Source organism: Lampetra planeri, chromosome 7 (assembly GCF_965212315.1).
Source record: "Lampetra planeri chromosome 7, kcLamPlan1.2.h2, whole genome shotgun sequence".
NCBI classification, from domain to species: domain Eukaryota; kingdom Metazoa; phylum Chordata; class Hyperoartia; order Petromyzontiformes; family Petromyzontidae; genus Lampetra; species Lampetra planeri.
The window spans coordinates 14,007,142-14,033,984 of NC_136113.1; the positions used below are offsets into that span (position 1 = coordinate 14,007,142).

General features: G+C 52.1%; 2 protein-coding genes across 3 annotated transcripts in view; one reads left to right on the plus strand and one right to left on the minus strand.

Annotated features, from left to right (window-relative positions):
* LOC144720033 (numb-like protein) overlaps positions 1–9,104 on the plus strand; it is a 58,500-nt gene extending 49,396 nt beyond the window's left edge. The window contains exons 5-9 of the mRNA XM_078596459.1: positions 468–608; positions 2,256–2,511; positions 3,044–3,433; positions 4,789–4,929; positions 6,129–9,104. Coding sequence (XP_078452585.1) covers positions 468–608; positions 2,256–2,511; positions 3,044–3,433; positions 4,789–4,929; positions 6,129–6,787 — 1,587 coding nt within the window. The 3' untranslated portion in view covers positions 6,788–9,104. The remainder of the gene's footprint in view (positions 1–467; positions 609–2,255; positions 2,512–3,043; positions 3,434–4,788; positions 4,930–6,128) is intronic.
* A 1,560-nt stretch (positions 9,105–10,664) lies between these two features.
* Positions 10,665–26,843, minus strand: part of LOC144720031 (papilin-like) — a 52,703-nt gene continuing 36,524 nt past the window's right edge. For both annotated transcript variants that reach the window (XM_078596458.1, XM_078596457.1), the window contains exons 10-25: positions 25,754–25,883; positions 25,158–25,281; positions 24,174–24,239; positions 22,617–22,830; positions 22,105–22,263; positions 21,294–21,482; positions 20,025–20,175; positions 19,024–19,101; positions 18,340–18,382; positions 17,696–17,909; positions 16,964–17,072; positions 15,959–16,349; positions 14,919–15,059; positions 14,148–14,278; positions 13,244–13,352; positions 10,665–13,010 (exon numbers count right to left, since the gene is read on the minus strand). In XM_078596458.1, coding sequence (XP_078452584.1) covers positions 12,731–13,010; positions 13,244–13,352; positions 14,148–14,278; positions 14,919–15,059; positions 15,959–16,349; positions 16,964–17,072; positions 17,696–17,909; positions 18,340–18,382; positions 19,024–19,101; positions 20,025–20,175; positions 21,294–21,482; positions 22,105–22,263; positions 22,617–22,830; positions 24,174–24,239; positions 25,158–25,281; positions 25,754–25,883 — 2,529 coding nt within the window. In that variant the 3' untranslated portion in view covers positions 10,665–12,730. The remainder of the gene's footprint in view (positions 13,011–13,243; positions 13,353–14,147; positions 14,279–14,918; positions 15,060–15,958; positions 16,350–16,963; positions 17,073–17,695; positions 17,910–18,339; positions 18,383–19,023; positions 19,102–20,024; positions 20,176–21,293; positions 21,483–22,104; positions 22,264–22,616; positions 22,831–24,173; positions 24,240–25,157; positions 25,282–25,753; positions 25,884–26,843) is intronic.

Here is a 26,843-nt window from a genome sequence, read left to right on the forward strand (position 1 = left end):
CAGGTTAGACCCACTGAGCTATATCGCTCTTTTTCAGAAGCAGTCTGGCCACAAATGATAGCTCCACGAAGTGGCTCATCATGTGGACATGTATAGCAGCCAAATACTCTAAACGCATGTTTCTAAATGTGAAAGTAAAAAAAGAGAAGACCCGGAGAAAAATCCACATCAAAATATATACCAGTGGTCAGGGTCGGGATCGAACCCACGGTCTCCTGCATACCAGGCGAGGTAGTTAACATCTCCTAGCCACCGTGGCGAGAGACGTTCACAGTGGGAGACTTGTACGGGGAGATGATGGAAGTCACGTGTCTCCTGCGTGGTAGCGGCTGCCAGATCTGCCAAAGGATGGATCGCGTTGGCGAGAAGGTGTTAGCGGTGGCGTCAATGTCTTTGGCCACGATGACACCTCGATCTCGGTCGCAATGACAGCGCGTAACGCGTCGGCACTGACCGCTCCTCTGCAGGACCTCATCGTCGACCAGCTGATCGAGAAGGTGTCATTCTGCGCGCCCGACCGGAACCTCGAGCGAGCCTTCTCCTACATATGCCGCGACGGCACGACGCGCCGCTGGATGTGCCACTGCTTCATGGCCGCTCGCGACTCGGTGAGCTGCTCCACAGTGAGACGAGGGTTGAGGCTGGGGTTGTGCAGAGAGGGAGGGGGGGGGGGCGCTGGTTAGACTGGAGGTCAACGGGACTTTGGGGGAAGGGGGTCAGCCATGTACGTGTGCTGTATGCTCAGTAACAGGGGTGCAGTGCTGAGATGATTCATTAATTCATTGGCTAAACATCGTAAATGACTACATCGCTAGGACCCGTAGGACCCTCTAGGAATGAATATCCAGGACCCATATATTACACATTCCTGCAGAGGGAACTGATAGGAACGTTGGGTTGCTCGGTCAACGGTCAGGGTCAACGGCGGCGTGGTGTATTCCGCAAATATGCCCGACTGTGAGGGCGGGCACAAGCCGGCGTGAGTAGGTTAAACGTTGAGTTTTATAAGGGCACCACGGGGTGACCAGCCCCTCCCCTCCCCACTCAGCCCCACCCCTCCCACCCCCCACCCAGCCCCACCCTCCCCACCCAGCCCCTCCCCACCCTCCCCTTCCCACCCAGCCCCTCCCCACCCTCCCCACCCAGCCCCTCCCCACCCTCCCCTCTCTACCCAGCCCCACCCCTCCCATTTTTGGATGCACGACGGATGGACGGACACAATAATCCCCTGTGGGCTGGTGTAACCAGGAGGTTCCTACCAGTAAAAGGGAGGGTACTTGCTTGTGACATCTGGCAGTTCGCCAGTGTTGCTTCCGGCGGGCCTGGCTGTTGGTGAGACGACGTGTGGCCGAAGCCAGTCCAGAGTCTGCTTGTGCTGAATCAATGCTGCTGAAATGATTCACTCCCAGAAAGCCTTTGGGCCAAAGGGTTGCGTAAGAAGTGTTTTTTTGTTTCTTGTGTGGAGAGGCTGATTATAGAAGGAGGCATGGTCTGCTCGTCTATTTTGTTTCATTACTGTCGTCAATGACTCTGGTCCCTTTACAAATAGAGACCCCCCCCCCCCCACATCCAGCCTCCCAAAGGTGGGAAACCCCTATAAGCCACTCCCAGCTCGACGCGGCTGGTAATGCCGATGAGGTCATCAAACTCCGCCCATCACCTCCCGTTCATTGGCGCAATATTTTCTTGTCATCCGATTAGTCAAGTAATTGAACCGTTAATAGGTAGTGTAATCGATTAATTAAGTAATCGGATAGATCAGCACTACAGGAGTGTGACGATACATCGATTCATATTATTCTTCAGTTCTCGTCATCATTAGCCATGATCTATACACCGCTGGATGAAGGCCTCCTCAAGCCATCACCATCCCTCATCCATCTAGCTCCTGCACATGGGCTCATTGTCGCTCCATCTCCACGGTGGATGCCCTCTCGGCTGTGCTGTAACGGATAACGGCCGGTCGTCAAGACTAACGATGGAATCACAGAAATTAGCGTGTATGCACATCCGGTGCAAATTACGTGCTAATGCTACATTTAGGCAAATGGGAATAGCGAACTGTACAAACAAGGTAGAAAAATATGGGAATAACACTGCGACGCTGAAAACTGAACCAGAAAAGAATCGATTCTTTCCCAGCTGTGTCCCTCCGTGATTCATCACTGCCAATTATGATGACGATGATGATGACGACGGCGATTGCGCAGCTGTTACAATCCGTCGTTTAACCGTTCACTCGTCCGCTATTTGAGCAGGGGGAGCGGCTGAGTCACGCGGTGGGCTGCGCCTTCACCGTGTGCCTGGAGCGCAAGCAGCGGCGCGAGAAGGAGTGCGGCGTCACCGCCACGTTCGACGTCGACCGCACCAGCTTCATGCGCGAGGGCTCCTTCCGCGGCGCGCGCTCCCCTGGCGGCCTCACCGCGGACGGCAGCGGCGGCGCCGACGGAGTCCACCGCCATCACCACCGCCACCACCACCGCGGCGGCGGCGGCTCCGAGGATGACAAGCGTAAGCGGCGCACCCCTCGAGAACGAATGCGCGGCTCGCCGAGGTCACATCATGTAACGACGCGATGCACGATCCACAAAATGCGGAGGAGACATCGCGGCGATGCCACTCCGCTGCTCCTGACGCCGTTATCTGGGCTGTAGTTGTTGCTCTGCACCTACATCAGGAGCCATTCGAAAGAAAGAAGAAGATCACCCTGGTCGCCACCTACCCTGGTTCCCCCCCCCCCCCCCCCCCCCGGATCATCCTCTTTATTGAGGAATCTGTCCCCGGTAATCTCTTAGTCCTCCCCGGGGATATTAAAAGTCTCAGTTTTTTCTCAGTGGCGTAATAATCCACGGCTAAAACGCATTGACATGTAGTTCTCCCCTCGCGCTGGTCCGGTGAGACGTTCTCCTTCAACTCTCACCGCAAACGTTGCCGTCGTTCGCCGCAACCATAAATAAAGCCCTCTCCACAACCGCATCGAGCCAGCCATTAACGCTGCCCCGTCTTCTCCCCCCCCCGTCCCCGACCCGCGTCGGACCCGCAGCGGCCAGCGACTGCGGCGTGGCCAACGGCGCCCTGTGCACGGCGAGCGACCGCCCGAGGCCCGCCGTCGAGACGGCGCCGTCCCCGGACGGCCGCTCCCCGCCGGCCACGCCGTCGCCGTCCTCGCCGCCGTCTCCCGCGACCGCCACCGCCGCTGGCGTCGTCGTGGCGGCGGCTGCGGCGGGCAGCTGGGGAGCGGCCACGTGCGCTATCCCGCGGCGGCGCGCGCCGCTCGAGCAGATGGCGCGCCAGGGCTCCTTCCGCGGATTCCCGGCGCTGGTGCAGGGCTCGTCGCCCTTCAAGCGGCAGCTGTCGCTGCGCCTGGACGAGCTGCCGTCCACGCTGCAGCGCCGTTCGGGACTCGACAGCGCGGACTGCGGATTTTCTGTCGGTGAGGCCGTCATGGGGTTTTTCCCGTTCGCTGTGTAGTAACGCGTGTCCGATGAAAGTACAGATGCTTTAGCTGCGTCCGTGCACTATCTGTCCAACCGGCCTTCGTCCAACGGTGGATCGATCATGACTTGCTTATGATGATGATGATGAGATGATGATGTGCGGTTAAGGCTCCTGATTAGAATCCCCCAGTTTAAAATTGGGCATCACTTGGGCTTGAAATGGGATTGGATCTTTAACGAGAATGGAGGGCCACACAACCCCATCGCTGACCTGGCCTACACACGTATTTTATTCTTATTTTTAAATCCTTTATATTAAGTTCACTTGCTTGCTTGCTTGCGCACTTACGACCGTGCAAATCTTTCGGTCGTTTTTTAACCCACTTCCCGTGATCCAATCGAGCTGACATTTTGCACACAGACTCGTTGTGCGTGACAATTTATTTTCGTGAAAATTTTGTTTAAATTTTTTTACACTTTTTAGGAAAAAATAAATTATATTAATTACCAATTGCTTAATGGTGGCAGGCAATCATCTGACCCATAGGTGGCAGCCATCTCAAGCCAGAGGACGAGAGGACTCTAGCCGCAACGCATATAAAGGATTTATAGTGAAAAACTTTGTTTTTACCGGTTAATTTTTTCTTTCTTCTAAAAGCTGCTTCGTTTCAAAAACAATTGCCATGCTTTTATTATTTCTGTTCAAATCCCAGGTATATGGGGAATCTCAGTTATATCCGCTAATTATGCTGGGGTGAATGTATTTGCGAATGAGCCAACTGAAATATAGGAGGTGCACATTATCGTTGTTTAGTTTCAACAGGGCTCTCTTTGTTAAAGGGAAGTTGTGAGAAGTAAAAAAAAAGAAATATTCGGAGTCGCCATGTGCACACTTAGCTTTTGTGTTTTTTGTTGATTCACGGAACTTTGTTGCCGTGAAAAAGTCGAGTACATTTTTCACGTCTGTGTTTAAAAACCTCAAATGTGAAACAACACACGTGGAATGCAAACGCACGTCCGAGAAGAAAGACAAAAACATTAAAATGTAAATTTTAAAAATCATACAATATCTTTTTTACAAATGTGTTTTATTATTGCAGTGGCACAGCGGGTAGCAGCATTACTGTGCATTTAATCCGGCAACGCGAGTTTGATTCCCGGCCACCTTTGGGCACCCTCATCACCAACCCGTCACTGACCAGCGCGGTGAAGTATGGTCAAAACAATCCCCATGACCGACCAGGCACAGCGTGAAGGGACCTGCCCTCAGCAGCAGGTGGACAAAGCCCTGTAAACTACCTTCAATAGGAAATAAACTCAGTAACGGGTGTGTGTGCGTGCGTGGCTACAGGAACAGTGGAGGTTGGCGGGCACGTGGACGCGCTCTGCGCCCAGATGAACTCAACGAGGCTGGCGCCAAGCCCCCCAAGCGACCCCTTCTACTCCCCGTCGGCAGACAGCGGGCCCCCCCGCATGGCCTCCCCTGCGGCAGGTTCGACCCTCTCCATTGCGTTTTAGGGTTTTTGTCTGACGTGAAATCGGGAAAAAACGAACGATTCGGGAACTAAATTATTTGGCACCCCGAAGGAGCTCCCGGTACATGAAGTGAAACGTCGGGCATCGTGCCGAACGACACGCGGTACGACCCCGACGACACATCGGAGGACTATTCAGCGCAACCGTGAACACGTACCCAGAAGTAGGCTCTAATGGCTCCCGATGCAGCAATCGGTCGCTGTTTGATTTTACACATGCCCTGATTCACACGTGTGTCAAATTCTTGAAGTGAGATTGATACAAGAGCTATCGCCCCGCTTCAATTGCTTTGTTACATTCCAAGACGATTCTAACATTGACCAAACTTCCAGTTCGTACACTCGGTGTCATGGGCATTGGATCAAATATCCACTCATAACTCTCGCACACAAATGCACCATCCGACGGGAGGGAACAGCCCGCGAAAGTAGATATCGCAGACCTTCTGAAATCCTGTCGAGTGCACTTATCGAGTTTGCAGTTATTTTTGACTCACTTACGTGAAAGAAAGCTAAATGAAAGTTTTTTTCTGCGCAATTATTGGTGAATGAGCTGAGACTACCGGTTTAATCGCGGGGGGTTGCGCAGATGGACTTACCGGCAAAAAGTGACGATGCTTGGCTTTTGAAAACGTGAACAGAACATTTTGAATAATACGCGTGAGGTGACGTAATATTGTGGATAGGGTAATTGTAAGATTCATCATGAAAAAAAATCGAATTACATTTTATTTGAGATATATTTCTCTAAACAAATATACTGCAAAAATGAATATCAAACTCTTAACGGCCGCTCTGAGCGTAACTCCGAAAAATCTCAGACAGCTGCCTCCGTTGCCCTTGCCCCAGACTCTCCCTGCATCTCCTTGAGCCTTTTTCAGGCCGTGCCAAATCCATTCCATCAACGCCACAGTCGGTGACCGAGATATTTTTAACTGGAAGCAGAACCGTTTGCTCCTTGCGGCTATTTCAAGCGTCACATTAATTGAACAAACACCTTAGTTTGACAAAAAACTACACTTTTCCGTGAAAGCGTCGATGACTCATTCTATTTCGACTCGTGTGCGCAATTACAAATTTGCAATTAGCGCAATCTCTCATTCTCTCTCTTATCCTCTCGCTCTTGCGCGCTCCTCCTTCCGATCCCGCCATGCAGGGAACGTCCCCTGGGCCCCCGTGGCTGCTCGCGAGATGGCGACGTTTGCCGGGGTAAAGCCGATGAGCCTGTCCGAGGCGGAGCAGTGGCTGGCGGACGTGGCGCGCGCCGTCACCACGCCGTGCCCCTCGCCGCTGACGCCGCGCTCGCCGCCGGCGTCGTGCCCGGCGGTGGCGGCGGCCGTGCTGCTGCCGCTGCCTGCGGCCCCCCGCTACCAGGCCCCTCCGGCGGCGCTGCCAACGACGGCCCACACGGGCCCGTACTCGTCCCCTCTGCTCCAGCACCAGCAGCAGCAGCATCGCACGGGGATGACGCCGTCGCAAATGGCCGCGTCAGTCTTCAGCAAGACGGGGTCGCCGAAGGTGGCGTCGGCAGCGGGCGCGGCGCGACCCACCACGGGCGCCGTCTTCGCGTCCCGCCAGACGACCGCGGTGTTTGGTGGCGGCGGCGTCGGCGGCCCGGCGTCCTGGGCCCCGCGCGACTCGCCGGTGCTGGCGGCGTACGCTGGCGCGCCGCGCCCCCCCGCGCTGCCGCAGGTGGACTCGTTTGAGAGCCGCTGGGCCGCGGCGCAGGCCGACAGCCACAAGTCGTGCCTCGGCCCCCCGAGGGGCGACCCCTTCTGCGCGGACGCGTTCAAAACCTTCGAGATTCGCCTGTGATGCTGACGTCGGCCCGGCGTGCGTCGCGCGTGGGTGCGCGCGGGGCAGGAAGGGAACTGCGTCGTCTCAGCGGCAGGCCTGTAGCGTGACCTCGTATGAAGGTGGGGGGCGTCCCAAAACTCAGGGGGTCGGGGGGGAGGTACAACGCAGCCGATGTTCAACTTCGAACAAATTTGAGAATTTACGAGCAGAAGGCTCAGCCCACTCCCTTCCTTCTGCGACGTTACGGGGCTGCTCAATGGTCACTTTGTTGGTGAGGTTTTTATATATATAGAATATATAAATATACACTCGTCTTTCGGGACATGTGGGAAGCAAAGCTTTGTTTTTGCATGTTAAGTTATAGGTCCATGGTGAGACTGCAGTTGTATTACCAAAGCTGCTGTTTGTCAGTATTGGAGCAAGGCATATGATGTGTATTATTGTACGTTATTTATAAGTTATAACCGGTCATAGCTTTAGTTTTACCGTATTAAAAAAAAAAATACAAAAAAGGGAGAAAAATATTAATCCCCGTATATTATTATTATTGTATCACAAGTTGTGTGACCTCAGTTTATGAATAATCTGAGTAAACGAGGGCGAGTGTCGCGTGCGTGAGCAAGCAACAATAATAATCGCTGACATGCGATGACTTCAAATGCCCTCTCGTAGCATCACTGCAGTGTCGAACGAACAGGAACTCGAACGAGCAGTTAGTTTGCTTTTTCACTTCATTCCTGTTGCTCCGTGCCCCCTGTACCGTTCCTGTTCTGCTGCAACGTGCACCCATGCCTACTTTACAGAGGGCGATATTGGCACGTAAAAATAAAGATCGATTGATCAAAACGCTAATGCATTCGAAGCCAAATTTAAGACAAAGGCACTGACAGTCATTGTGTTGTACGACCAAAATGTGTTTTCTCTTTTATTTCGGTGCCAAAATATATTGCAATCTCTATTAATACTCGAACTATTACGCTACTACTACGATATATTTAACGTCTGTGTGTGTTTGCCGAGCGCGATGAACACTCGTGTGTCGTCGGGAGTACGGTAATTATCGAGCTTTCATATGTAATGCAGTAACACAGTAACCTCTCGGATCTTGTTGTCGGTGTTAATATATTTTGACGCCTCGCTCCAGAAGCTTCCGGAACGTCTGTTTTTATGCCGTGCTACGACGCGAGCCCTCAGGCATCGACTCCTCCAACACTTCCACTTCGCTTCCTCTTGCCGTAACCCACTCTGGGATGCACAGCAGTGCGGAGTAAGCGGCCGTGGTGGGGGGGGAGATGAAGACTTTACAAAACTAAATCCATCTCATTGCCATTTTGCCCCAGGACGACCTCGTGAGCCCGATTGGGCAGAGCTGATCTAAATTTAAATCGGCCACGGTGAAGCGAACCTCTCGCCTGCGTTATGGCCGCCACGCTGGGGCCTTGCCAAGCCAGCCTGGTGCGGCTCGGGAGCCGTCTGCTTGTTGTTCCACTGCAGTAGCCCAGCTGTGCTGCTCATGTCGGGTTTCTTCTCCTCTCTGTAGCAGGGCAAGTTGGAAAGTGCCGCCACGCCGGCCCCACCAAGTGTGGATAAGAGATCACGGGAAGGGATACCCAGAAGTAGCTGTTGCACGACACCACCTCCTCCTCCTCCTTCTTATGCTGCTGTAGGCCGTTCTCTAATGCAAGGGGTGATGCGCTAGCTCCGTGAGATTTCCAAATGGGATGCTTCGTGGCATGGCGATGACACCCATTGCACAACTTGGATAGAATGGCGGGGGAGGTGGGGGGGGAAGACAGAAAAAACATCGTGGTCACAACGTGGGGAGTTTGACAACCACTGGTTTGTGAAGGAAAGGGGGTCCCATTCGGATGCTGGGGACAAAGAGGCTACTGTGGGTGGTGTGACAGCGCCAATGGCTTTGGCTCAACGCTTCTATTCCCCCCCCCCCTGACCGGGGGCAATCGGAAGGGACTGCAGGCGAGGCTTTAAAGTGCGAGCGGGCCACTCAAGAACACGATGACGGCACTGTAGTGTGAAAAGTTATTTATTTAAACGGCAAACGGAGGTGAATTTACAGATATTTTTTTTTTTCTAAAAAGAAATTACAAGGTACGTACATGTGAGGGTACTAGGCGTGCAAGCGCGTGCATCTTGGCAAAAAATGTGTTTTAAGGGATTTTTTAAATTTCCGTTTGGCGCTCAGCCACGGGATTATTTTGCCTTTGTTGAATACACGGATTAAAATGAAAATAAAACGTTTGAAAAATAAAAAAATATAAGCACTTGAAATCGTTTTTAAACTGCACGCTGGGTTTGTTTTCCTTTCCCTCCCAGCTTACTTTCAGACGCTATTGTCAAACACGCCGCCGTTGACTGTTTACACCGCTCATCCTTGCGCAGACTTGCCACCGAATACACCCGGTCGAAATTCACATTGTTGCATCTCTCGACGGCGTTCCATAACACAACTCGAACGAACAATATGTACATCTCTCCACGTCACCTTCGGTGATGCCACCCGCAAGCTCAACTCGGCCGTACGCACAATGCAACAAGCTCGGAAATAACGACACACGCTCAGAAGGTGACGCTCAAATCCAACGTTATATTCCCGTTACACTTTAAAGAATTAAGTCGGAAAAAGATAAAGGTGCGGCCCTGCAAATGCTTGCTCGCACCGCTGCTGGCGGATGATGTCTTTGCTCGAGGGGGCTCTTGAAGAACCCCTTCAGAGGCTGTTTGGCCTACTCTTCCACACCGACCGGAGACATCTTCCACACTGGAAGAGGTGGAAGCACCGGCACTTTTACCCCACCAAACGCGACCTGCCAATCCACTCTCTGTGGTGTAACTCATTCATAATGCTGGGTGGACAGAAGTCGGGGGGGGGGTGGTGGGAATTTAAGAAAATTAATTAAATACCTCGTACTTTTCAGCACAATAAAGAAATCAAACGAAGAAAGTCACCGGTGACGGCATTTCTCGAAACGCAGGCAAAACACAGTCCTTTCCATCTCAGCTCATCTTACAGGAAAAGAAAAGCCTAAAATAAAGGATTTTTAAAAATCTAATCCTTAACCTAAAATCTTTCCCATAATAGCGTCTCCTACCGATGCGCAAATATCCCTCGTGTAGCCTTTCACAGACTGGTGGGGGGGGCGAGTGCTGTTAGCGAGCGCCTATTAAGGCCAGCACGGTGCACAAGGGAGATGGCGTCGTCAGCACCATGCCCAGCCGCCTTTGTTTCTCCAGTGCTATTGTTTACACACCGCACTAGGTAGTCATTGAAGGCTGAGGCCCAGGATTGGTGCAGATTTTCTCCACTGGCTTTTAGCCATGGCCAGGAATTGAACTCAGGTTGCTGGGTTGAACACGCAGTTGCGCTAACCACCACACACAGGCCCCAACCATCCTCCGCTCGCACACATGAGCACGTGCACATGTGATATTTCTAATGGCTCACCAATTTCCATTGATGGTTCGATTCATCATGACATGCCTAAAGGCAGAACTGCATCATCACCAGCCAAAAAAACAACAACTGTCATCATCACGAGCCAATTCCTGTGATGCATCAATCTACCTAGCACCTGCAAACTAGCTGATATCCGATTTATAGTGGTTACATCGTCACTATAAATTAGCATGCAAGCCAATTTGCGGGAGACACGATTTCAAAAATAGGTTAATAGAAGCCAAAATAAAAAAAAATGCACAAAACGAAATATCACCACGACTGATGTGTCGCGCCTCCGATTAGTGCAGTTGGCTACATACGGTGCGAAAGAAGTTCAATATACATACAACATACGTGTCCAATCACACCCAACACCGGGGGCTTAATTCCTCACGGATTATCTTCCGGGGTCCCCCCAAACCCCAACCCCCCCCCCCCCCCAGACCACCGCCGTTATCCCCCAATAGCGGAGGTAAGGGGGAGCAGAAAAATATTTTCAGCATCTCAGCCTCGGACAGCTCCGGCTCAAATGATGCCCTGCCGAACACTGACAGAGGATGAGTTGGGCACCCGTGCACACACCCTTCAGAGCTGCGATCAATCTCTGGTCAAATGTTGAGGAGGCAATCTCCACCGTTGGGAGTGGATTCAATGGCCTTGTGCTTCCCGTAGGCCAAACCTAGATGAGGCCTTCACCGGCCTTGTAAGCCTAGCGCAAGAGCACTGGCTACTGGTGCACACAGGAATGCCACAAAAAAATGAATTAGACGCCCAATGCTTAAAGTTAAAAGAACACACTTAAAAAAAAAAATCAAGTTCCCTTACAAAGATGGACCACTAATGTCGATAAAGTAATCTACTCAGGTGAAGTCACCTGGCATGGCCATTGCCTGGCACAGGGTGGTGCACTTCTCGCTGAAGAGTTCCAAATTCGAATTTAGTCACCTCACACCAAGATGGCAATAACACAATTGCAAGATAATTGGGGGGGGGGGGACATTTTAAGAAAATCTTAACTTATTCATAGAAAATGATGCTGCCGTGACTGATGTAGATTTAAAACACTCAAGTGAATAGTGTTGAAATACTGGTGAGATTACGGAAAATGTCACTGATGGCCAGCGACTGCACAACGATGACATTCAAATAATACGCAGTGCAGTTCCAAATCGTCAGACATTTTGGCCACACAACATGCGATGCGACTAAAACAGAAAACACACATCAGACGTGCGCGGCACAATTGTGAGAGCGCACGCAGTGATACAGCACAGTTATCAGTGTGAACATAACAAATAATTGCTCGGATTGAAAACTGAAAAACTACACTAAGCCAAGATTTGCATTGTGAGGAAATGGTTAAAAAATGCATCACCTAGGCCAGAGATTCTCAAAGTCCAGTCCTCGCAATGCCCCACAATGCAGCATTTCAGCTGTGACAGTGCACTTCTAATTCGTGACACTCTGCATGCACCTGACGATTGGGTCATCGCCGACAGCTGCACCGTGGGGGTGAGTGACGGGAACTGGAGCTTAAGAATCGTTAAGCCAGGCGATTTGCCCAATCGTTAGTGACGGACAGTGACGTCTTTTCCACCAACTGGAAAATAAACATTCTCTGGCGTGTGAAAAGCCCGCCCGCTACAAACTGTGTATATATTTTTTTTTATCAGAATAAGGTTTCCCGTGACAAGATACTACAATATATCAAGCGACATAAACTCAAATATATTTGTTTAGTTTGTTTTGCTAGGGATCGTATCGTGATTATTGTAGCTAATTATGTTTTTTTTTATTATAGGGTGCTTCAAAAAAATGTAACCACTTTCGAGAATTTGCAACAATAACACAATAAATATGCCTCCGAGCTCTGGAGACCACCTGGAGAAGATTCCAGGCGCGTGTTGACAATGATGGCCAAGAAGTGGAGACTCTTTGACGTTTTGAAGCTATTAACATACATTTGTTATGTTTATTATCGGTTATTTTTCCAATAAAAACGATAGTTCTATATAAATGGTAACATTTTTTTGAAGCACCCAGGATATATTTTTTCACAAAACTTTACATAAAGAAAAACATCGCAATGACCCAATAAAATTGTGTTTTGTAAGATGATTTCCGAATAAACTGACAGCCTGGTGGTTATGACATCATCACTCTCTGTCAGCATTATAAGCGTTATAGATTGTAAAGTTGCAATAAGATTCATGGCAGGTTTATGTTGCGTTTCATGCAAATTAACAACTTTTGATCGATCTTCATTCATGCTCGGAAGTACGTCAAAGCACAAAAATGCGACAAATGCAAAATTCAAATTGCGCCGACATCGCTACGCTCGCGACAATCGTAAGTAATTTGATTTCGCGACGTACGAAGCCTGATCAAATCCTGCCCACAGTGTTTCCCATCGCGCAGCCGCATTCGCGCACGCTCGCGAGGACGCGAGGACCCGCCCGAGTCGGTAGCGGACCGCTCCGACGCTCCGGCCGTCCCGTCGCGCATCATACCCTACGGGCGACCCCGTGCGCCCTCTCCCTCTGGCCCAGCGCGCGCCTCGGCTTCTCCCTCTTCCCGCGCCGTTGGCTCCAGCGGACGTTGATGGGCCGCCGGGCGGTGGCCCCGACCAGCAGGTCGGCGGGCGGCGAGCGCGCCACGATTCCTCCCAGCGTCGCCACGCACGCGTAGCGGCCCGAGTCGCCGGCGCGAGCCGAGAAGAGCACCAGCTCGCCGTCGGCGCCCAGCGCAGCGCGCCCCTCCGACAGCTGCACCTCCACGTCGTCCCTGTGCGCGGTGGCGGCGCGGCGGATGCGGGGAGCGGGGAAGGTGACACGCAGAGGGAGATGAACGCTCGGTCGCTCGCTCGCTCTCTCTCTCTCGGCGTTACGTTTCGAGCTTCACGTGAATTTGTTTAACCCAGGTTGAGAAATCACGAGACTGATTTCTCAACCTGCGACAGTAGCCTGGGTCACCAAAAATACAAAGAGCAGTGTGTATCCAAAGGCGCATCCAAGTACCGTGTCCACTGGATGAAGGCCCGTTTGTCGGAGGCCGTGCAGGGCAGCTCCACGTGCTGACCCTCCGACACGTGCATGCTGCTCGGGGCCTTCACGATGCGCAGCTCACCTGCGCGCGTCACCGATGCAAGTCAGAGTGGCGCACTACACGACTGGCGTCTTTAAGGCGTGTTTACCGTTCCACTTAGAGCTGCGGAACAAGAGGAAGCAAATATATCATCACAAGCAAGGAATCGCTCTCCGCTTTGTATTCGGGTCATACCGCGCGTTGTTCGGCATCATGCCCAAACTTTTCCACGCACGTGGCTTCTTCGGAAATGGGATTTGAAAGCTCACACCCAGTGAAGCAAAGCGTCGGACATCGTGCCACACGGTGCGACTCAAACAGCACATTGGAGAGCTACACAACACAACCGCTTTTTGAGAGGGGATGACCTGACCTAAAGAGTGGGCAAAATAATTTTAGGTATTGTTTCCAGACTATAACTTTTAAGTATTTTTATCATTAACAAAACTGAAAGCTCATTTCGGACAGCCTGGGCCATTCAGCCGAGGTAGTGATTCTACAATGTAACAGCCGGCGGTGTGATGATCGAGTGTGCAGATGGTGGTATTGGCATTGGGGCCCACAGGCCGATAAAGCACGGTCGGTTACGTACGGTGCGAAATGCATACAGGTAGTACAGACCAACGCACACAAATTCTTGAGCAATCGCCATAAGTGAGCACCTATTAAGGCCCGGATCATGCCGGCTTCAATGGGGGGGAGGGGGGGTAGGTGTGTGATCGGCGCTGATGTTTACACACCACACCAAGTAAACACCAAGCCAAAATCTTCCTTTTAAGAGGTAACACAAAACGGCGGGCGGCGAGGCTCGCCCGAGACAATCCCGCGGTCACGCACCGGATATGACGAGGTTGATGTTGCGGAATTTGGTGCCGCGAGCGGTGGTGACGCGGCAGGTGAAGAGGCCGCTGTCGCTCTGCAGGACGTCCGCAACCTGCAGCGTGCCGTTGGACAGCACCGTGTACCGTCTGCGTTGGCGGGCACGTCGCCGCAGAAGCACAAACAACAACAACGACGACGATAACGACATCAACCGCACATGCGTGGCCACGCACGTAGTTGGGCACGTTCACACACATTTACAGATACCTACACAAATGCACTCGGGCGCCACGGTGGCGAGATGTTAACTACCTTGCCTGGTATACAGGAGGTCATGTTCTCCCCGTGGTCGCGTGGATTTTTCTCCGGGCCCTCCTGTTTCTCCCTTCACATTTAGAATCAACGTTCGTTCAAAATATTTGGCTGCTATACATTTCCACATAATGAGCCACTTCATTGAGATATCAATTGTGGCCAGGTTGCTTCTGAGAAAAAGCCATAGAGCTCAGTGGGTTTAACCTTGTAAAATAACACTAGTTTTAATCGTTTTATAGTCTATTATCTCTATACGACCGTGCCAGGAGGGCACAATAACGTTTGTGAGGCTCAGGGATACATTACCCAGTCAGCTTGCGCAACTGCCAATAAAATACATCCCTGAGCAAACGGCGAGTGTTACGTCATAACCCGTGCGTGTGATGCACCAGGATTTTCAGGGCCGTGCCACCGGTGTGGCGGACGCCATGAACAGGGGGAGCGTGAAGGTGACGTGCATGACGTGTGAACCTGCTCTGCTCGGAGATGGGCCGCCCGTCCTTCAGCCACTCAATGGAGGGCCTCACGTTGCCGGCGACCCAGCAGTGCAGCTGCACGGGGAGGCCGATCCGAGCCGTCACCACCGCCGGGTCCTGGTTGAGCACCCGTGTGCTGCGCGGCCACGGCGGGGTCGGCGAGGGCGCGGGCAACGCGGCGGGGGACAGCGGCATGCGGAGAACGATTTTAAACACCGTGGGCGGTCGGGGGAGCGGAGAGCTCGCTGGTTCAGAGGACCCTCAAAATGCGACAATGTAGCAGCCAGCGGTTTTGTCTATCAGCTTGCATTCATCAGTAAAAGCCCTCGAAGAAAGACACGGCGAGAGGGCACGGGGTCACCGTTAGCCGGAGCGCTCCGAAGCAATCGGTGAGACTGGGCCCGTGGGCTCGTCAGTCTCGATACTCAGTGAGGCTTCATTTGTTAGTCATTAATCTGTAAAGTTTAACGCAACGACAGTTGTTCTCACAAATAGACACGCACATAACTCTGTACGCTAACCCAGCGCTCCGTCATTAGCGCGTGCGGATTGCGCACGGTTTTGACGGTAGTGGCTGCCAAGAAGAGCAGTGGCAGTTTTGCAAGAGGCCCACTGTGTTGTAGCATTATCCAGCAGGCCCCAATACTAGGGGGGGGGCATAGCCACATTGCAGAGTTTGGGGGTGACCGACTAATCAACGGTTCCCGGTAGTTATTGGGTAGATTAAGGACAGGACCTGCAAAGTCTGCCCCCCCCCCACTCCATCACAGACTAAAGGAGTTAAACTGTAACGATAATTCTATTAAATCTACACAACGACCACGTGGCTACTGACTCAGTACCGAGGCGACTACTCGTGTGCTGCCGTGTATTTAAAGGCTCCGTCGTTAGCACAATCAGCAGCATTTGTCACCTTTGTTGAAGGGATAATAACATGGACTCAGAATTACCCATTATTTTTCAAGGTGTCTCTCAGCCACATCGAAAAGCTCCATTACCCAGCATGCTCCATTCATTACCCAGCATGCCACTCACCTGTAGTTGGTGTACGTGTAGCTGTATTGGCTGTTGCTGCTGCTGGAGTGGCTGCCCTGTTGATTGCCATGGCTGCCACTATTACCGCCACCGCCACCATGACCGCCATTGTTGTTGTTGTTCCCTCCACTGCCGTGGCCATTGTTGTTGCCGTTGTGGCCGCCTTGGTTGTGCTGCTGGGCACCGTGGTGGGCGCTGGCGTGGTGCGACATGTGCGCCCCGACGTGGGCGCACGCCTTCACGCACTCCTCCTCCGAGTCGAAGCGGTTGCCGTTGCCGCCGCAGCCGCTGTGCCAGAAGCGGTTGCACACGGACGAGTCGGCCACGAAGTACCACTTGGCCGACCAATCAGAGCAGGTGCCGCTGTCCAGGGGAAGTCCGCACACGGGGTCTGGAGGCAGCACGGAAAGTAGGTTCGCGATCATTCGGTCCTCCCGAACCTCCCGACTCGCCCCCTCCCGCCCGACTGGCGAAGTGAATCGGAATCGGAATCTGTATTCTGGAGAAATCCGATGGGCTACGAAGCTCTTTTTCACAGATGTCCAGTAGGCAGAGGTTGCAACCGGGTACCTGATACCCATACCTTACCCGATACCCGGCTACCCGTACCCGGCCGGGTACAGGTACGGGTACCCGTTTGCGACCCTGGTGCGGCCGGGTACAGGTAGGCCGTGAGTCAATGGTGAGTAACCGTTTGTCACTTATTTCCCAACGTCTTGTCTCTTCTCACAATTCAAGTTCCTAGAATCAACCCACCCGCGCCTGCAACATGGCTTGATCACAGAGGTCGCAATCGGGTACCCGTACCCGGCCGGGTATCGAGTAGGGTACGGCCGGGTACGGTTGCGGGTACCCGTTTGCGACCCTGGTGCAGCCGGGTACAGGTACGGGTAAGGAATCAAAACCCGTATGCGACCTCTACCAGTAGGTGGCGGGTAATAAAGTTACGACGATAAACAATGCGTGAAACGAATGGAGTGCATAGGGAAGGTAAGGGGGCCTCACCGCCGCTACTCGCGTAGCTCTGCGGGCAGCCCTGCAACTCGGGGCCGCGGGCGGGGGTCACGAGGTCACGGCAGCATCCGTACGCGCTCTGCCAGCAGCCTCCGCCATTCTACGCGGCGACGCAGAGGGGGGAAACGGACGACGACGTGCGCCGTGGGTGGGGTGGGGTCGCAGTGGCGACGAAGATGGGAGAGGGAGGGGTGAGAAGGGCGAGAAGGGTGAAGAGGTGGTGGAAAGAATCGTGGGGGAACGTTCGTGTACGGCCCCTCGCATTCGACACCCTGGCAGCCTGACCCTCGAATTCAAAGCGATTATGTCTATTTGTGTACATGGTGCTTTATTTACAAGGTACTTTCAAACGGTCACCAAATCGGTTCTAACCTTGGCACCAAGTGTGGGATTAACCTTCGCCGATGCCGCCAACACAACGGACGGCCGATAACATTTCCAAACATAATCAGCACTTAAAAAAAATAAAAAAAAATAAAAAATACTCGTGTTATGAAACTTTAATATATTCCAAACTAGGATCAGGGACTCCCCACACCATGCGAGCTGTGGAAGTTATGTGGTACGCTATACTTCACCGCGCTAGTCAGCACCGGTGGGTGAAGATGGATGGGAGCATCATCGTTGATGCATAGAAGTACAGCACAACGGTGGCTTTTACCACACCGACCTCCACCAACAATGGAGCCCCACGGCCGCGTGGACTTGGTTTGTGACCCAAACCTCGTAGGTGCCCGGGTTCCGGTTGTAACCATTGCTGGATCCTCCGTCGTTGTAGCCGTTGTTGTTGTAGCCGTTGTGGTTGTTGTGGTTGTTGTTGTTGACCTGCGGCGCGTCGTGCCCATTGGGGACCCTGGCGTCACTCGGCGCGTAGCCTGGGCAGCCCCAGAAACTGGGACCCTGCGCCTCCAGCACACCGTCGGGGCAGCAGCCGTGCCTGCAGAAGGGACCGAGCAACGTCGCTCACCCCACCCGCCCTCCTCCCCCCCCCCCGCAAGCATCCCTCACTCACCCACAAAGGACGTCGCTCACCCCCGCAAGCATCCGTCACTCACCCACAGAGTACAATGTACGTGGCTCACCCTGCATGTCTACAGCTCACCTCGCTCATCCATCACTCGCCCCACTCATCTGTTACTCATTACACACGTGCATTGCTCACTCCACACTTACGTCACCGATCCTGTGCATCCAGTCACTCGCACCCCCACACCCTGTCCATCGATCACCCCCCCAGCCCTCCCCCATATCTGTCATCATTTCGGTTCGGTCAGTATGAGTTTTTTTCCGAGTCGTTAACAGTTCTTTTCACGAGACAATGTTATAGCTCGTTTAACGTCACCCTTGCAAATAAAACGGGACGGTACCGTGAGGTTGTGCAGCTCTGGGTCTCAGCGGCGGGCCAGTACGCTGCACGCAGTGCACACAGAGATGGTACCAACGATTAGTGCACATAGAGAAGAGGGCTTCACGATTCAGCAAAGGGATTGGATTAAACATATTCCTTGTAGGGGGGGGGGTTTGATTTTTTTGTATAAATGAACATTTCTAAAATGTTTTGATAAATCTTATTTCCGAATCCAAAATCTGCATAAATATTATCATTTGTAAGTGGATTGGCAACTTCCAATCCCATCCATGACAGAGGTCACATGACTACCCGATCTTGCGTGGTCTTTCAGCCAATCACTGGTCATCAGACTCACTTATCAACAAACCGTCCCCATCAGCAGGACAGATCTCTATCGCTCTATGCCATTGCTCATACAAAGTTGTGACAGGTGTGTTGCCAGCACCATAGAAGGGCAAAATCAATTCAGGTTAAAATACTCAAGAAATGTAATGTAGATACAAATGACCAATTCTCTGTGTCTCATCTAATTCAGATACGAATTACAAATGTATTTTAGATTACACATTTCAATTACATGCCATGTATACACCGTCCATCTCCACCGTGCCCCCAGTGCACCATGGGCCTTTAACAGTCTCACGTGCGCATGCCGGTGTAAAGCACCAGCCACCCCCCCCCCACCCGGGGCCGGCATTACCGTTGTTTCTCTGGGGCTGCAGGGCGACGGACTGGTCCGTGGAGTCGTAGCCCCGGGGGTCCGCTTTGCTGGGCACCTCTGCATCACGCGTCACGCCAGAGACAAACTCCGATGCAGCAACAAGCAATCATATCAGCTGGACAGCTGCAGCCATAGCGTGGAAGGGCAGGCCACAACAATACTATCTCGCTCGAGCTCCTTCTAGTGTAGGCACTCCCACCAGCAGTAGCGTGAGTAAGAAATTGCAGGGCTCCACCTTTACCTTCTTACCTATGCAGGAGATGCAGCCGCCATTCCAGCTCTTGTGTGCACGCATACGTGACTTTCCTTGGACGGAATACGAATCACCAAAACACAATGGAGCCTCCCCGGTTTGGCAGCTTTGTTTTGAATACCAGGGGGCACAACTATACATGTACAACTATACCGGCCTGCATGGTTGTAGAAATAGTTGCAGGGAGGGCATTGCATTATGGGGGTGGCGAATCGGCCTAGCGATGGCGCGTTTGCCGCTCATCAGAGGTCGCAATCGGGTACCCGATACCCGTACCCTACCCCATACCCAGCTACGACCCTGGTACGGGTAAGGAATCAAAACCCGTTTGCGACCTCTGCCGCTCATTGCGGAGGCTCGCAGTTCGAGCGTAAGCAGCCGCCCAGGTTGATACCTCCTCGGGTTTACTGCCAACAACAAAAAATCCTCGCCGTCTGCTTCGTCACCGTCACACAGCGACCGTTATTCGCAGGAGGGTCACGCGTACCGGAGTCACGGCCCAAAGTTGCCAAACTTGAACATTACTCGCAAATTGGCGCATCGAGTGGAGCCACGCTGCCACATCGCGCCATCCTGTGAAACCAATACAGGCCACTTGTGAAACACAGCGCCTTCGTGATAGGTTTGCGCCTATAAAGAATGGCACGAATACTAAGTGTGCTAATGACATGATTTCATTGACCCTTCTCCCACTGTGTTGTGGGGGGGGGCGGCCAGGTGGCGGCACCTTGAGGAAGGTAGCAGGCCTGGCTGTTGCAGTGCTCCCACTCAGTGGGGCGTTCCAGGAAGCGGCACAGCCCCGACTCCTGGCTCAGCTGCTCCTGGTTGAAGCAGAGGATCTGCCGCTTGCGCATTCCCTTGCCGCAGCTCACCGAGCACTGCGGGCGGGCGGGTGGTGGCGACAGAGATAAACGAGGTTGAGTAAAAAAGGTGTCAGTTTTGTTGCCAGATAAAAGGGTAAAAAAAAACAATTATCATATTTTGCTACTGGCAAATGAGGTACCAATGGTGTAAATGCTTACCCCGAGCTCTCATACTCTGATGGTGCATTGTCTTTGAGTTGTGCGCCTTTTGGCGTCATCTGGTCCAACCCATGTGAGACTAAGCTCTAAGGAAAGCTGTCTCGGGTGTGGACCAATCAACTTCAGGGACAGTGCATACATTATCAGAGTTATGTTTTTTGTTTGCATTATGACTGCAGGTATTGTGGTCTATGCAAACATGACTCCTCGTAAAAAAAGGTGTCAGTTTTGTTTCCAGATAAAAGGGTAAAAAAAACAATTATCGAGGTTGAGTGGATTAAAAAAAAATTCGTATATTTTTTTTGTTCTTCCATTTTCCTTCGGCGTTATTATGCCTCGTTTTATTTACACTAGATTCTTCTTAGGAGGCGTTGCAATTCGTGTAAATATACCGCAGCTAATTTATTCATTAAACTGCACAGCCGCGGCCGTGTTGTAGCCTGAGAAGGTGGTAAATACATTTCTGCGTGAAGGCCACTTAATTGTATTAACAGTTCACCTCGTGAGTGTCTTTTTATGCCACGTGTAGTCAATTTCATAATAAAACAAAACCCATCGAGACTAAAAGTCGCTTCTTAAGGGGGACCTTGATCAGACAACTTACATACATGACAATTACATATTAGAGCAATAATCAAAATCACAAATGGTTAATTCAACACAACATCCTAGGATGCAAGACCAAAGCTAACAGAAAAATATAATACAAGGTTAAATTAACACGACTGCATAGGGTTTGTTTTGAAGTTGCGTTGTACAGCTCTCCGCTGTGCTTTACAGGTAGTTTCACTCCACGTGGTGGGAATTCAGTTCCAGAAGAAGCTCTCCCAACACGTGGATCGAAACGCCGGTCATCGTGCCTAACGGCGGCGTGCAAACAACCCGAAAACACATAGGTGAGCTAAATAAAAATGTAACGAAACGTAAACAAACCATTGGCACGACGAGCCCAGCCCGAATCTGAGGCCACTCACCAGGCCCCACGGGCCGATGAACCAGCTGAACGTCTGCTCGCACGGAGCCTCTGAGCACATCTGGGAGTCGTGGGGCCGCAACCCCAAGCACTGCCCGTCGTTCACCGTCTGCTGCTGCTGCTGCGATCCGACGTCCGTGGAGCAGAACACCATTCGTAGCTGGACGCCCTCGCCGCATGACACTGAGCACTGGCGCACGCGAGAACGCACGTGCGTGTATGTTGCATGTGTGTATGTATGTTGAACTTCTTTCGCGCCGTACATGGCCAACCGTGCTCATCGGAGGTGCAGGAGAAGGGAAACAAACCAGGCACAAAAAGCAGTTGTAAAGAAATGAGACTTCAATTTAGAGGTGTGGGTGGAGTGGTTTGTTACATTTTATCATTACACTCGTTTACCCAGGAACGTCTGAGTTTGTATTAATTTCAGGAGGGGTCCTGCCAGGTTTTCAAAGTAGGGGTGGGGGGGAGGCGATGTCTGCATCGAACTCACGACCTCCTGGATATCAGGCGAGGTAGTTAACATCTCCTAGTCCCTGCAGTCACGAAAGCTTAAAATCGAAATTTAACCGCCACTACGGGGTGGGATTCCACATAACTTTGAGCTTCACCTGAGGACAGCTGCTTGCATTGTGGCCGAAACGTCGCGAGAATTGTATTATTTTATTATGCTTTATTTTTATTATTTTATTATCCTACTTCTACGTGACTTTACCGAAAGAACCAAGAAGATCTCCTAGCCACCGTAGCGCCCAGATGCTAACGCGGACAGGCAGGGAGACCGTGCAGGCGCCATGCGCGGCGAGGCTCACGGGGCTCCAGCTGTTGGCGACCCACTGCGCTGTGGGGCAGGGGCCCAGGTTGCACGGCCGCGTTGTCGAGACGCATTTGCTGTCGCCGCAGCCGTGCACGTCGTTCGAGCCGCACGTCACCTCCCGCGTCTGCTGGCCCGGCCCGCACCGCACCGAGCACTGCGCGTAGCACACATGCACAGCACACACGTGGAGTGCACACGAAGCGGTCCTGAAATTTCAAACTTTATAAATGTGGTCCTACATTATTCATACTTTTCGTTTTTTAAAACATTGAATGTATTTTTCACTGGTAAATGTCAATGAAATACCAATCTTCGAAGTCTCAAGGTTGGGGTGATCACCCCCACATTCACACATACACTAACATTTCTTCAGAACTTATTTTTGCGTTTAGTTTGTTGTCCTGCCCCCCCGCACCTCCGATTAGCACGTTCGGCTACGTTTCGTGCGAAAGAAGTTCAACACACACACACGCGCACGTGGAAAGGGGACTGGGGCGGGTAACGTACGGCGGACCACTCCCCGACCACCCACTCGGGGCAGGCCCTCTGGAAGCACGCCTGCTCGGCCGCCGGCCCCTCGCCCAGCGTGGCGGAGCACAGCACGGAGTCCACGACGGCCAGCTGGCCCGAGCGCCCCTCCTCCCGGAGGCACGACGCCGGGCGCGCCTGCACGCCCGTGCCGCAGCTCACCGAGCACGGCCCCCATGCGCCCGCCTGCCACCTGCGGGGCGGCACGAGGCGGCGGGGTGGGGGAATGTGACACGCGCAGAGGCGCACGCACGGTCCGTTCGGTGGTGGTCACGCGAGCGCTGTTAGCTTGTGGGCGGGGAAGCCGCCGGGTTAGCCGCGTGATACACTAAGCACTACTCTTAGTTCTTTCGGTAAAGTCACGTAGGAAAAAAATGAAATTAAAATTAATAATTTCATTTTTTTCCTACGTGACTTTACCGAAAGAACTAAGAGTATGAATCCTTGCAGTCACGAAAGCTTCAAATCTAACACTGACCACTGTTCTGGTGTTAAATAAATAACAATGCGTTATTTATTTAACACCAGGTTTTTGCCTCCGTGTTACACTAAGGAATTGCGTTCATCTAAATCCCGGACCAGCCCCGTGGTGTTTAACTTCCTTCGTACAATAATTGTTTTTTTACCCTTCTATCTGGCAACAAAACTGACACCTTTTTACAAGGAGTCATGTTTGCATAGACCGCAATACCTGCAGTCATAATACAAACAAAAGACATAACTTTGATAATGTGCACTGTCCTTGAAGTAAGTACTTGTTTGTATTATGACTGCAGGTATTGCGGTCTATGCAAACATGACTCCTTGTAAAAAGGTGTCAGTTTTGTTGCCAGATAGAAGGGTAAAAAAACAATTATCATATTTTTACTGGCAAATGAGGTTCCCATAGTGTAGTTCCTTCGTACAATCGCGAGCAGGGTGTTGTGACCTTGCCTCGTGAGCATAGGAGGTGAGAGAGCTAGAGCGGAATGCACGACAGACGAGAAGCAGATCGTGTCGTGACCTCATTCTGTTTATCGTTTAACACTTGGTCAGAGTTTGTTCAACTTAAACTGCGTCGTCGTGCCCCAATGTGGTCTTGTTTGCCCCGTCACTTTAAACGCGGTGCCGCCGCGTGGTTGCGGTCTGGAAGGGGCAGCGTGTGTGCCCTGCGTTTGTTATTGCGGGGGGTGGGGGGGCAAACGTGAGAGTGGCACGGTTTGTTTGTTGTACTTGTAGGGTGTGAAAGAAAACGACTGAGATTGTTGGATGAAGGTCTCTCCACACAGTGTCAGTTACAGAGGGGGGGGGGGGCGGGGGGTTGTTTTGACCGTACTTCACCAAGGAGGGCTAGGCCCTCGGTTCAGATATTATTCTCCGCTCACGTTCGTCACGGCCAAGAAGGGAACTCAGGTCTCGTAACGCATAGCGCTAACCACTGTGCCATCCCCTCCACCCCTGAGCGTGCGAAGACGAGTGAGATTTGACGGAGGATGAAGCCGCAGCACGGTGTTGTGTGTGGTGCAGCTCTGCTGGCGAATGCGCTGCTGCAGTTACCTGTAGGTGGATGAACTGGCCGCTCGCTTTGAGCTCCATTCCTCTGGCCTATACTTGTACGACAACCTGAGGGGAACACGTGGGCCAAGAAACAGAGACATGGCGTGGGGAGAACGCAGATAAATAAAACCCCGGACCAGTTTCAAGTCCCGGTCCGACCGATATCTAAAGTTTCTCTGTCGCTTTGTCGAAGGGCAGCAGCCATGCCTGGTGACGATCCACATCTGCAAAACCAATCCAAGGAGGTTGCAGGGCATGAGCTCCAAATCAGCAGCAGGTAACGTCAGAGGCAATTCTGTAATCATTCACTGACATTCCACATTTTTTGTATTTTATTTATGTACGGTGAAAATATTAGATTAGATTATTACAATTCGTTAAAGATGTCCAAGCCACTTCATAAAACTGGCGTTATATCAATGGACTGGAGTGACCTTAAGTTTCTTTCACCCAATACCACGCAAGTGAGTGGGCTGGTGAGTGGTTGGATGAGTGGTTGGGCACGTGGGTGAGTGAGTGGGCGTGTGAGTGTTGGGTGGACAGGAGGGCGATTGGGCAGGTGAGCGAGTTGAGTGGTTGGGTGGGTAAGTAGGTGAGAGGTTTGGCGGGTCGGCTAAGTGAGTGGTTGGGTGAGCGGTTGGGCGGGTGACTGAGTGGTTGGGTGTGTGTGTGTGGGTCACGCGGTAGTGTAGCGGCTAGCATGCTGCGCTACGAACCCGGCCACCCAAATTCGATTCCCGCTCACGGCCAACACCAGTGACAATTATCTGAACCGGTCCTGGGCGTCTCCTAGGTCGACTCAGCCTCAAATGAGTACCTTGGGCGGTGTGTAAACATCGCCACTGGGGAGACAAAGGCAGCCGAGCACGGTTCTGGCCCCCCACCCCCTCGTGTGCCGTGCCGGCCTTCATAGGTGCTCGGTAACAGCACTTGCCCCAACAGTCTGTTCAGGTTACACGGGGGATCTGCGTGCGTGTCACGCACCACATGCCGGGTGGACAAGCGTGGGTGTTGCAGCTCTGGTTGCTGCGAGGCCTCGGCTCGCCGCAGAAGTGCTCGTGCGTCACCTCGTTGTCCCGGGTGCAGTACACAGTTCGCGTCTGCTGTCCTGCTCAACCGCACGGGAAGCAAGCATCAGTCCGCCACCCGATTCCAACCAACGCCGCCTCGGCGGTTCCATTAGTTGGCACAATCCGAAGTCACGATCCAACTCTACAATCGATTACCATCTCGCTTTTTTAATGTTCCAGCTTTTTTTCCCTCTCATTTGCACAGTTGCGTGTCATCGCCCCACGAGCCGACATGTAACGTTAACAATCCCATACAGCATTCTAACCCCGGGGGAGTCCCATTAATATATAGCGGTCATATTGCATGGATAGAATTTTTGCTCTTGGGTCCAAATAATTATTTGTATCTTAACTCCCGGGGTAGGGGGTGGGTGGGTGCTTTTCTCATGGGGGACGATCATTTGGCTATCATTGGATATTTAACCCAGAGTTAAAATAATATAACAGTATTTTGACTCCAGGGTCCAAATTCTATCAAAGTCCAAAAATCACTCTTCTTCGGTGGATCACCTCCGCCGCAGTCCATGTTGCAGTGGCTCCAGGAGCTGTGGCTCCAGATGCCGCGACGGGAGAGCTCCTCTGCGTCGTACACCGTGTAGTACTCGTACTGCACCCCGGGGTTCCGCTCCTGGCCGATCAGCTGCGTGGTGATTCAATAAGAAATGCGCTTCAGCATTTTTGCCGCCATCGTCTTGAAACTTTAATGAGCCCATCGTGGCGTCTCATATCATCGTCGCCTTTCGCGCGCATACCGTGCGCCTCCCATTGCAGCACTGTACATCTCTGCGACAGTCTTGCCAAGGGTGACCCCCAGTGACAGCTGTCCTCATGCGGCACAAGGTGAACAGGCAGCCCCGACATGCGAGTGGGCATTAGTCTGCCAGTAGGAGGGCGATGATGCTACGAGGCTCCTCCCAATTGAGTAATTTGCGAGTGATTTACCAAATTTGGTCAAATTGGACAGTGGACCGAGCGCACCATGGCCTGCCTACTCTTCTTCAAACAACGTCGTGGGATGTTTTTTTTTACCTCAACGGCAAACCAAACGGCGTGGAATCCCGTATTAATACAATCGCAGTATTAACCAAGGTGGCTGCTGGGCTCGAACCAGAAACCTCCTGAACAAGCGACCGATGCACTACCCCTGGGCACCAGTGACGAGCAGTACTACAGCCCTCGTTAAGGACAGTACACGGCAAACACGCCGGCGAGATTAGAATTTGAATCCTGATGCCCTTTTGCTGAATTAAATTGAGTTAGGCAGACGAAAAGAAAAGTAATTTATATTAAATGGAAATCAATATATATATTTTTTACTGCGCTATACAGTTGCACGCAATGACTGTACCGCACACATTGTTGCATAATCAAAGTGGCGACAGTCACATCGTTATTTGGCTCTAGTCTACGTCTACCCTTCAACTTGATGTCCTTTAATTTGCTGCTCACAATTATGGGGTCTCTCGAGAAAACTTGGCAAAAGTGTTTTTTGCTGAACTGAACACCGACCGGAGTGCATAGCATTTAGCGATTCGACCGGTTTTTATAAACTGAGTCATCCGTGCCTTTCAGGTCTTCTCCCCTCTTTTCCTGCTGCCTC